Here is a 12,652-nt window from a genome sequence, read left to right as displayed (position 1 = left end):
GGCCTCATAATTGCCAAATAAAAGGGATTTTTTTTTCATCTTTTTCCTCTCTGTCAATACCACATTTACATTGTTGACCAATCTGACATTTGATAGTGCCAGGAACCGGGCCAGGCACTGGGACTGTTTAAAATCAATAAGATTCCCTTTCTTGGTAAATTACTAATAAGTTAATGTCAAGAAGCTATTTATTTAAAGCCTAAAGAGATGCATTTCATCTATAGCAGATAATCATATAGGGGCACTGTTGAGATGAAAGGTCTCGAGTTTAAAATGTATAGCGCAAGGCTGATGCATCCCAGATGTTCAATGAACATTAAATTCTCTCACGTTGTCATTTCTAAAGTATCTTGGGTGGTAGTTCACAGTTAAATTCAATTGGACAACACTTGACTCTCCTAGAAGGTGGGAGATAGACACAAAAAGCGAATTGCATCTATTTTACTGCTTAAGGGACACTAAAGTTCTAATTTTTATATAGACAAATTTTAATGGCCCAGCTTTTTCCTTTCTCATGCATAAGACGTTAATTTTTATTGTTTCCTGTTACTCGCTTGAGTTTTATTTTTTAAATAAATTCTGTAGAATGCAAGATGTTCCCCTTTATGTGGATGATACTGAGGAAGGCCTGCAAGTTATTTCTGCCGTGGTCTAAACTACATCCAGATGGGTGGTTGGAAGTGTTCCTCTGGGGAGTGAGAGGAGCATATGAGAAGCATATGCCATACATCAAGTTCTAAACCATGGGGTTTGGATTGTGGACACTGCGGTGAAACTGAGTAGGGAGAAAAATTGAAGAAATTATGGTTGCTCTGCAACAGAAAGGACGAGAGTGAAATAAAAACTAAAAAGGAGGTTTTTGTAAAGGGATTAACAAAAAAATATATTTTATGCTTCAGAGTGCTTTTAGAAAGAAAGTGATTGATCTTGGTTCAAGAATCAAAATGAGATAATGAGAAACAGTGATTGTACTATTTTTGTTACACACCAGTTTTACTCACAGATCTTAGCCAAAGTGTTTGGAAAGAAGGGAGATTTGCTTTTAAAATGTACTGACCTAAGCTTAATTTGATCCTTGTAAGTATTATCTTACCATCACTTCTAATAAAAATGTGTGGTACTAAAACAGAAAACCTGCACTTAATAATCTTCTGGACCTGTGGACCAAACTTTAATATGCATCCTGACCTTGCTGAAACCCACAGCCCGATGCACTTGGTTGATGGACTCTGATTTTTCATTTCACACAGGCTCTCGGGTGAGGCTGAGGCGGTTGGAGCACGTACCGCACTTTGAGTAGAAAGGTTTCATGTAAATCACCTGCTGAAGAAAATGATCTCCCTTTAGCCTTTTTTTTATGAGAAGCAAAAGAAAATAGTTTTAGCATATTTTACAGTGTTGATATTATTATGGAATATAAAGCCAAGCACCAAACTTGGCCACATCCTAAAGATGGATTCAGAAAGTAAAGTTTGCCTAGCCTGATATGGGTATTTCTGGTTTCTTTTGCTCCTCAGCTGTCAGTCGTAGCTGGCTGTTAGAACCGTGTCCGAAACACAGGTCCAGAAGATTTATCCTGTAGTAACCCACCTTGATGGGATTGTGAGAGCCACAGGCTCCCTATTCCTCTGGCTAGAGACCTACGGATGCTGGTATCTGGCTTGAGAAACTGGTGGTAGAACAGAGCTCACCAGTCAGTCTGCCTTAGTGCTCTGGTTGGCAGTGAATGCTCAGAGGTGTCCCGGATACATTGATCCATCCCATGGTGGGGCTTGCGGTGACCAGAGCCTCCAGGCCGTTGTCTCTGCCTTAAGAGCATCCGAATCCAGGAGCTGCGATAGAGCCCCAGGAGAGCACTGTGCTTACGACCCTGTGAAATCTTGCAGTGTTGGGTAGTGACTGAAAGACACACACAGTAGAGAAGTACTTTGCTATTACCGAGACGATTTTTTCTTCTCAACAGTTTCTTTTCTATAGTCTTACTAGACGTCTTTCTTCTCTTTATCTGTGCTTCCTCTTCTCAGCAAAAACTCCCTCCAATGACTCCTGAAAAAAGGATAGTTCCCACTCACTTACTTTACTTTTTCTTTAACCATTAAATTACATTTTTCTTTAAAAATTAATTTTAAATAAATAAAATGTAATAGGGCAGGAAAGTCCCCCATCTACATTCCTTTACTTTCTCATTACATAGGTAACCCATACAGTATTTTGAATTTTATGTGTCACTTCCATGTTTATTTTATAATTTTAATATATATGTATATATGTGTGTGTGTGTGTGTATATATATATATGTTAAACTGCACACACTGCATAGTGTATTTTTCTTTTTTCTATTTTGCATAAATAAAATAATTTATTTTACTGGAATTTTCATTTAAAAAATATAATTTATTGATTTTTTACAGAGAGAAAGGGAGAGGACTAGAGAGTTAAAAACATGGATCAGCTGCCTTCTGCACACCCCATACTGGGGATGTGCCTACAACCAAGGTACATGCCCTTGATTGGAATTGAACCTGGGACCCTTCAGTCCACAGGCCGACACTCTATCCACTGAGCCAAACCAGTTAGGGCTGGAATTTTAATTTTTAGATTAATTTTGGGAGAATCTTTATTGACTCTTCATATTCTTTTAAAAAAATTATCTTTATTGTTGAAAGTATTACAAATACTTGTACCCATTCCCCCCCCATTGACTCCCCTCCACCCAACACCTGCACCCCCCAAGGCCTACTATACTATTGTTTGTGTCCATGGGTTATGCATATATGCATATAAGTTCTTTGATTAATCTCTCCCCACTCATCCCCACCTCCTTCTCTCTGAGATTCCTCAGTCTGTTCCATGCTCCCATGTCTCTAGATCTATTTTGTGCATTAGTTTATTTTGTGCATTAGGTTCCACATATGAGTGAGATAATGTGATATTTGTCTTTCTCTGACTGGCTTATCCTGCTTAGCTTAATATTCTCCAGGTCCTTCCATGCTGTCTCAAAGGATAAGAGATTCTTCTTCTTTACAACTGCATAGTATTTCATGGTATAAATGTACCACAGCTTTTTTATCCACTTGTCTACTGATAGGCACTTGGGCTGTTTCAAAATCTGAACTATTGTAAATAATGCTGCTATGAACATAGGGGTACATATTTTTTTTTCTGATTGGTGTTTTGGTATTCTTGGGATATATTCCACAAAGTGGGATCACTGGGTCAAATGGCAGTTCCATATTTAATTTTTTGAGGAAACTCCATACTGTTTTCCACAGTGGCTGCTCTAGTCTGCATTACCACCAGCAGTGTACGAGGGTTCCCTTTTTTCCACATCCTTGCCAGCAGTTGTCATTTGTTGATTTGTTTATGGTAGCCATTCTGGTGGGTGTGAGGTGATTGATTCTTCATATTCTTAGGCTTGAAATATGTATACATTTATTTCAGTCTTCTGTCCACTAAAAATTCATATTTTTTCCACAAAAGTCTTACTGGTATTTTGTTATGCTTATTCCTAGATACCTTATATTGTTGTTGCTATTGAAAATGACACCCATTTAAGAACTACAGGTGTAACCCATCTACCTTACCTAAAACAACCCCTCCTTAATTACTTTATTTTTTTCACCTAGAAGTTATCACTATCTCACTAAATATCTATTTATTTTCTTATTATCTTTCTCTCCTTTTAGAGTATAATGTCCCCTAAGGGAGGAACATTGTCTATTTTCTTCATTGTTCTCTTCTTAATCCCCATGACAGTGTCTAGCAATATAGGAGAGTCAAATATTTGGTGAATGAATGTTGACTATGTTACAGTTTCTAAATTTTTGTTTGCTGGTATAAGGAAACCCAGTTAATTTTTGTATATTATGTTATCCAGCAATCATTCTATTCTTTTTTAAAAATATATTTTTATTGATTTCAGAGAGGAAGGCAGGAGAGAGAGAAAGGAACATCAATAATGAGAGAGAATCATCGATCAGCTGCCTCCTGCATGCCCCCAACAGGGGATTGAGCCCACAATCCGGGCATGTGCTCTTGACCGGAATCCAACCTGAGACCCTTCAGTGCACAGGCCAATGCTCAATTCACTGAGCCAAATGAGCTAGGGCAATCATTCTATTCTTTATAATAACAAAATTTTTGTCTGCCTTATGTACTGCTGTATCTTCAGTGCCCAGAAAAGGATCTGACATATTAGGTACTCAATACATATTTAGGAATGAATGAGCTTTCTTGAATATCTATTTATAGCTTTTCTTTTCCAGTTCTTACAACCTTTACCCCCCTTTCCTTGTCTTATTGCCCTGGGAAATTCTTCAGTAGAATGTGGAACAAAATAATGAGAAGAGGCGTCCTTATATTGTTTCTGATTTAAAGGAAATGTTTTAAAATTTTTACCTCTAAATATATATTGCTGTAGGTTTTGGTAGGCATTTCTCATCCAATTAAGAAAAATTTCTTTTTATTCCTAATTTTCTAAGAGTTTTTATGATGAATAGATGTTTAGTTATATCACATGTCTTTTTGCTGTTTACACTGATTCTGCTTAATCATTTTTGCATCTATTTTTCTCTTTTAATCTTGTGTGTGTGTGTGATGAATTGTTCTTTTTGTTTCTAACTTTAAACCATTGTGAATTCAACTTGGTTAAGATTGACATGTGTTACAAATTGATGGATTCATTTTGCTAATATTTATGTAAGATTTTTTATTTATATTGTTGAGTGAGATTGATCCCTTGATTGGTTTTGCTATCGAGGTTATACTAACCTCATTTAAAAAGTCAGAGACTGTCCCCTTTTCTGTTTTTTATTACAGTTTGCATAAGATTGGGATTGAGGTATTGATTTATTGAGGCTTTGGTAGAGTTTCCTATAAAATAATCTGGATTCAGATATTTGTTTTGTTTTGTCTGTGGGCAAGTTTTAATACAGACTTTTATTGATTAACTCATCTTCTTCAGTTTTTCTTTTTTCCCTTCAACTAATTATATTGTGTTTTTAAAAATCTAATAATTAAAATGTTTGGCATAAGGCTGTTAACAGATTGCATTATAACCTTAAGAATTTCTAGTGTCTGCAATTGTGTCCTTTTGTTATTAGTAATATTTCTCATTTAAGCTTTCTTTTATTCTTTTTTAAAATATGTTTTTATTGATTTCAGAGGAAGGGAGAGATAGATAGGAACATCAATGATGAGAGAGAGTCATTGATTGGCTGCCTTATGCACACCCCCTACTGGGGATCAAGCCTGCAACCTGGGCATGTGCCCTGACTGGAATTGAACCTGGGACCCTTCAGTCCACAGGCTGACACTCTATCCACTGAGCTAAACTGGTTAGGGCTAAGCTTTTCTTTATTCTTCATCAGTGTTACTAAAAGTTCATACTGTATTAGCCTTTGCAAAATAGCTTTTTATTTTTTGTCTTTTCCAATATTTTCTACATTTCTATATCATTAATGCTCAAGGTCATCTTGTTTGTTCTACTTCGTGTGTGTGTGTGTGTGTGTGTGTGTGTGTGTGTGTGTGTATGTGTTTTTCTGCCTTGTTTTTACTAACTTCTGGGATTAGACACCTAGTTCATTTTGCTTGGTATTTGATCTTTTTTACTATAAGCACTTAAGGCAACATTTTTCTCTAAATATTGCTTTGACTACACCCCATAAATTTTAATACCTAATTTTTCACTCTCATTCAGTTCTAAATATATTCTAATTTTCATTATGATTTCTTGCTTAACACATGGTTTATACAGAAAGATGTTTTATGTTACCAAATTATAGAATATTATTGTTATGTCTTTGTTCATGTGTTCTAATTTTATTCTGTAGTGATCAGAGAACATGGTTTTTAATAGTTTTAATATTTTCTGAGACTTAATTTGTGGTCAATTATATTGGTACATTTTTATACATGTTAATGGGCATATGAAAAGAATAATCATAGAGAATGTGTGAATTCTATTGTTAGATGTTATAGAAATCTTATTATTGTTTTGTTGCTGCTTTTATTGTAATTTACCATCTTGTGGAAATCACCAATTTACTCCTTAGTATGTTTGAAAAATAATTCTATAGTTGACTCTCTGAAACTGCTTCTTTAAAAGTTACTGATTTATTTTGAGGAACCAAATCTATGGCCTGTTCATAAGTCCTGGATCTGTGCATCATTTGACATTCTTCATAACTCTTCATCGAATTTTCTCTTGGCTTCTGTGATAGATGTTGGATATGTTTTTATCCTACTTCTCAGACCACTCCTGTGTCTGTTGTTTTCTCCTCTTTTCACTGTACTCACAATATGGGTACTTTCTAAGCTGCTGCTCTCATCCCTCGTCTCTCTCTACTTATTATTCCCAACCTTTCATTTCTATACCCCCAATCTGGCCATACTTCCAACTATTACCACATACATATAGGTGATTTCCAAGTACAGCCCCAAAGTCTCCTCTGAATTCCAAACCTGCATATTGGCTCCACTTGCGTGCTATACCATTCTATTAGATTCAATATAGCAAAGATAAAAAATATATTTTTTCTGCTGCTCACCGTCATTATTATTATTATATTACTGCAAGATAATATTCTCAAGCAGAACTCTGATTATCTAGTTTTACCACTCAGAATTCAATATTTTTTAATGTTGTAAAATATACATAACATAAAGATCAGCATTTTACCCATTTCTATGTGCATATTTCAATGGCATTACATGTGCCCACAATTTTCTGTAACTATCTACTACCCATTTCTAGTAGCTTTTCTTTTTTTGTAAGAGAACGTTTATTGGGTAAATTAGAGAGATACATAAAGTAATTCCTTGAGCTTAGGAAATAAGTTATGGAGATAAAGGAAGGGCCCTTGGAGCTTGGGAGTGAGGAAGCTAATGGTAAGGTGACTGGGGTGGGAGAGAGGGGAAGGGGGAAGGGAAAGGGAAAGGCAGGGGTGAGCTCCCAAGAGGGAGAGGGCCCTGGGTCCTCCATCCTAAGGTTTTAAGGGTGGAGATTTTAGAGGAGGTCCCAGGAGAAGATCTCAATAGAATACTCAGTAGCTTTCCAGTGTGTCCTTTCAGGGTGTGGTCTCCACTGATTGATTGGCGGGCACCAGGGCAGGGGGTCATTATTTAGTGTAGCTGGTCCTGAGGTCAGGTGGCTGGTTTTGCTGCTTCTCTGGGCCTGGAGCTGAAACACACTGAGGCCTAGATGTTATCTCTAGGGAGGAAAGGTCTGGGGGGTCCAAACTGCAGGACCAGAGGTAAGCTAGGAGAGGACAAGTCACCCTGGGGGCAAGGCCCCACCTTACAATTGATTGTCCATGGCCAGGCACCTGGTCCTTGTTCTTCTCATGTCTGTCTAACTGCCTACAACAAGCATGTCAAACTCAAAGGCTAACACGGGCCAAATAAACAAGGTTTACGTTTATGTGGGCCACCAAAAAACAAAAGCTTCAATTTTCATAGAAACGTAGGTTTATTTTGATAGAGACATGCTGAATACAAAGGGCTGAAATAAATGAGTAATCATTAACCTAAAATAATAGAACACTTTAATAAAAATTAATATTTTTTCTTCAACATTAACTTACCAGACACTGAATAACTGCACAAATTAATAAGCGTAACACAAATAAGCCTATTTTTCTTGTTCTCCAAAAGCAAAATATTTTCTGTTGCGCACACCAAACAAGTTAGTCCAATGACGTGGCAATCGGCTGCTGAAACATCCGCTGCTAGTATTAGTGGGGAGAAATTGTGCGCCTGCGCATAAGGTGCGTAAGGGAAATGAATGCAACACAATTACAGTAATCGGTCATTAGCAAACATTGTAGTTTGTTATTAATAATTACGTATAACAGGATATTGTAAAATTCAGTTATGAAATTTTTATTAAAACGTTCCTTACATTCCGTTATATTGGCTGGGCCGCAAAAATATTCGTTGTCAGCCACTAGTGGCCCGTGGGATGCTAGTTTAACATGCTTGGCCTACAATATTCCCCCTCAAGGATCTTGGCTCTAAAATCTTTCTGAGAAAAGGGGTGCAGGGTCTCTTCTGCAGCTGCTTCCTGCTGAAAGAGGGTGATATTTTTCTTCAGAGCCAAGGGATCCTTGCTGTACTTTTTCATCATACTAAACAGAAACTCTGCACCCATTAAATAGTAACTCCCCATTTCCTCTGCTCTAAGCCCCTCATATAAGTAGAATCATACAATATGTGTCCTTTTGTGTCTAGCTTATTTCATTTACATAACGTTTTCAAGGTTCATATATCTATGCTGTAGCATATATCAGAATTTCAATCTTTTTTAAGGCTGAATATTATTCTAGAGTGTGTGTGTATATATAAAATGTGGTAATATATATATATAGTTTTGTTTATCTATATTGTATATAGGTATATAGAGTTTTACTTGCTTATTATATATATGTGTGTGTGTATATATATGTATATATATATATATATATATATATATATATATATATATATATTACAGCCCAATGCACAAATTTATGCACCAGTGGGGTCCCTCCGCCTGGCCTGCAGGAATCAGGCAGAAACCAGCTCTCCAACCTCTGAGGAGTCCCAGATTGCGAGAGGGTGCAGGCCAGGCTGAGGGACCTCCACCGGTGCATGATTGGGGCCAGGAATGGACGCCGGAAGTTGGCCAGCCAGGGAGGGACTTCGGGAGGGCTCGAGGGCGCGTCTAGCCCATCTCGCTCAGTCCTGATCTGCCGGACCCCAGCAGCAGGCTAACCTACCAGTTGGAGCGTCTGCACCCTGGTGGTCAGTGCATGTCATAGTGACTTGTCGTCCAGTCAACTGTCTGCCCCCTGGTGATTCAGTGCACATCATAGCGAGTGATTGAGTGGCCTTAGCATATCATTAGCATATTAGGTTGATTGGTTGAACAGATGACTGGATGACCAGACACTTGGCATATTAGGCTTTTATTATATAGGATTTACATATCTTTATATATTTTAAAATATATTCTTTGGGTATACACCTAGAATTTGAATTACTGGACCTTATGATAATTCTATGTTTAAGTTTTTGAGGAACCACCTAATTGACTTCCACAGTGGCAACACCATTTTATATTTTCACCAGCAATGCAGAAGAGTTCCAATTTCTGCACATCTTCATCAATGCTTGTTAATGTCCATTTTTTCAATAAAAGCCATCCTAATGGATAGAAAGTACTATCTCACTGTGGTTTTGATTGCCATTTCCATAATAACTAAGGATGATGAGTATTTTTTTCATTTTTTTATTGTCCAGTCACATATCTTCTTTGGAGAAATGTTTATTCAGTCCCTTGCCATTTTTAAATAAAGTTATTTGTCTTTTTATTTTGTAAAATATTTTTAAAAAATATGTTCTTATTGATATTAGTGAGAGGACAGGAGAAAGACAAAGGGATAGAAATATCAAGGATGAGAATCATTGATTGGTTGCCTCCCACACACCCCCTACTGGGGTTTGAGCCCACAACCTGGACATGTGCCCTGACTGGGAATTGAATCAGGACCTCCTGATTCATGGTTGACACTCAACCACTGAGCCACACTGGCCAGGCTGTCTTGTTACTTTTGAGCTGCAAGAGTTCCATTATACTCATGATATTAGCATGGTCATCTGTTTTTATTTCTTTTGGATAAAAATCTAGGACTAAACTTTCTGGAAATTAATTTTATAAGAAACTGCCAAGTAATTATTCCAAGTGCTTATATTAATACTAGAGGCTCGATGCACGAAGATTTGTGCAAGAATAGGCCTTCCTTCCCCTGGCTGCTGGCACCAGCTTCCCTCCAGCACCCGGGACCCGAGCTGCTTCGCTCCTGCCAGTGCCAGGCACCGGGGACCTGGGCTGGTTTGCTCCAGCTGCCGGGAAGCATCTGAGACCAGGGCTGCTTCGCTTCAGCTGCCACCGCCACCCACCGCGGGTGTGCTCCGAGCTGCTCACGGCTACTGGGAGCACTTCCCCACCCCTGGTGTGTGTCTGCTGGGGTGGGGGCAGCATGCAGTCCCCTCCCACCCATCTGCGCATACAGCCTCCTCCTGAGTTGGTCATGACAGTTATGGCGTCCCGGCCTGATTTGCATATTGCCCATATATATATATATATATATATATATACACACATATACTTTTCTACAAGAAATTTATGAGACTTCTAGTTGCTCTACATACTTAAAAACCTTTGATCTTGTCAATCTTTATAATTTTAGCCATTTGATAAGTGTGAAATGGTATCTTATTGTGATATATAATTTATGTTGCTCTGATGACTAATGATGTAATGTACTTTTCACAATTTCATTGACCATTCACTCATCATCTTTTATGAAGTGTATGTTCAAGTTTTTTGTTCATTTCTAATTTGGCTATTTGTTTTTTTCATTTTTTTTTTGTAGGAATTCCTTTTCTATTCCAGATCTGAGTCTTTTGTTAGATATATGTTTTGCAATGATCTCTCCTTTCCTCTTCCCCAAACTCTGTGACTTGCCTATTTATTTTTTAATTCATGCATTCTATAAGGATACATTTTTATTTTTATGAAGTCAAATTTATTAAATTTTTAATTTTATATTTAGTGCCTTTTCATTCTAAGAAATATTTGCCTATCCTGAAGTTATAAAGATAGTCTATATTTTCTTCTAGGAGTTTTATGGTTTTAGGTTTATATCTATGAGAAATATTAAATTAATTTGTGTATGGAGAGAGGCAGGGGTTGATGTTCTTTTTCTTCTCCTCCATAAGGATATCCAGTTAATGCAGCACCACTTGTTAAAACAACCCCCCATTGGCTTATCTTGACACTGTGAATTGAATTATATTGGCTCTATATTTGTGGATTTTTCTCTGGACTTTCTCTTCTATGTCACTCATTTATCTACCCTTACACCATTTCCACACTATCTTGATTATATCCAGGTTTTTAAAGCATTACAGTTTTGAAAGCATCCATTTAGTACCTATTTCAGACTCAATATATGTTACTAATGACCATCATATAAAGTAGACATTACTTCCTACCCTCTAGTCCCTCATATCATCATAATTAGAATATAATACAAGTTGAATAGGACATGCTTGAACAAGTCTATGTTATTATGAATGCCATATTTTTTCTACTTTTCTAGAAATTAAGTGCATGTGCCTTTGATCGACATTTAAGCTCTGTCAAAATTAGCCCCTCATACTGCTCTAGCTATGTCTTGCAACTTTTCTTAAAAGTACTGAAAGTTCTAAGCAAACTAGACCTCTCACAGATTTCTAAATATACTCTACCCTTTTTTGCATGCGCTATTGCTGGCATGCATTCTCTGTCCACCATTTCTGCACCTGAATTCAGCTAATATTTACATTTCCATCTCTAAAACTCTCTCCATCAAGCTGTTACTGAGCCTAACAAACAAATGTGATACCTTCACCTCAGAGTTCTTACACCGTGTTGTAGCTCTGATGGCACTCAGGATACCCTGCCTTATATTTTTTTCTGTATTCTTGACCAATTTTATCCCTAGAGAAAAAACCTCTTCTAGAAGGCAGTGTATTAATTACCTTTGTATCTCTTGACCAGACATTTCAACAAATTTTAGTGAAAGAAATTTGTGATTAAAATTAAAGAACATTTTAAAAAGTGACCAGGTTAACCCAGCATGGGGTTCAGGATAATCCCCAAATTTATTCTGTTAATTTAATCCCCTATTTTATTTTATTTTCAAATCAGAACGTTCCAATTGGAGGATTCCCAGGACTGTAGCAGAGATTTTGTAGAGATCCGGGAAGAAAATGCCACCGGTCACCTGGTGGGGCGATACTGTGGAAACACCCTCCCCCTCAATTACTCATCCATTGTTGCGTACAGCCTGTGGATCAGATTTGTATCCGATGGCTCAGGCAGTGGCACAGGCTTCCAGGCCACGTTTGCTAACAGTAAGTTGGTTCTGTTTTAGTGATGGCTTCCAGAATGAATCCTACAAACTGGAAAGGCTAACACTACTTTCAGGAATGTGCTGGGAATAGTCCTGAACTCTACACAGTTCTCCTATATGTGTTGTCCTTGTGGGATTACTTCATTATGTAATATATTAGAAAAACTACATTACGTATGAATGGCTCATTAAGAGCCAGTAAGAATGCTCAAGGGTTCTAATATTTTTCTTAAGCTTAGTTCTACCTAATTGTTAAATTGAATTTTTCTTGATAGTGTGTTATTCTTTGAAGGTATTATAGTTCAGGGTTGGTATATTTAGAATCAAATGTGTTTGATCCCATAAAATTTATATTCTTCAAATTAAAAACATTTAATAATACTTTGGAATTGACTAAGTTGCTCAATTATAACAACAGGGTAGTCTTCTAAAAGCATAAATGTTAAATTTTTTTTCTAACTCAACTTTTCCATAATTAGCTAATGTGTGTGTGAGTGTGTGTGTGTGTGTTTCCCAAATGTCAGATCCTCTTATCTTATATAATTTTATAAACATGTTTTAGTCTCTTATAAGACAAAGTAAAGTAGGTAAACCAAAATGAGAAAATGGGGCTGGTAACCCCTTTCCCATGTTCCCAAGTCCCCTTGGGTTTGGGAATCCCTTTCAAATCAGAAGTTATCCTTTGTTTTCACACCAGCAACCTTCTAAGGAGA

The 12,652-nt window shown here is 37.1% G+C and overlaps 1 protein-coding gene across 1 annotated transcript in view; it reads left to right on the top strand.

Moving 5' to 3' along the window:
* The window catches only part of CUBN (cubilin), a 296,326-nt gene that overhangs the window by 163,298 nt on the left and 120,376 nt on the right, over positions 1–12,652 (top strand). Inside the window, exon 37 of the mRNA XM_070408021.1 lies at positions 11,735–11,940. Coding sequence (XP_070264122.1) covers positions 11,735–11,940 — 206 coding nt within the window. The remainder of the gene's footprint in view (positions 1–11,734; positions 11,941–12,652) is intronic.

Source organism: Myotis yumanensis, unplaced genomic scaffold, assembly GCF_028538775.1.
Source record: "Myotis yumanensis isolate MYYU_CA2020_CCGP unplaced genomic scaffold, mMyoYum1.0.hap1 SCAF_1, whole genome shotgun sequence".
Classification (NCBI taxonomy): Eukaryota; Metazoa; Chordata; class Mammalia; order Chiroptera; family Vespertilionidae; genus Myotis; species Myotis yumanensis.
The sequence above is the reverse complement of the archived record's forward strand: the minus strand, read 5'-3'. Positions and strand labels throughout refer to the sequence as shown.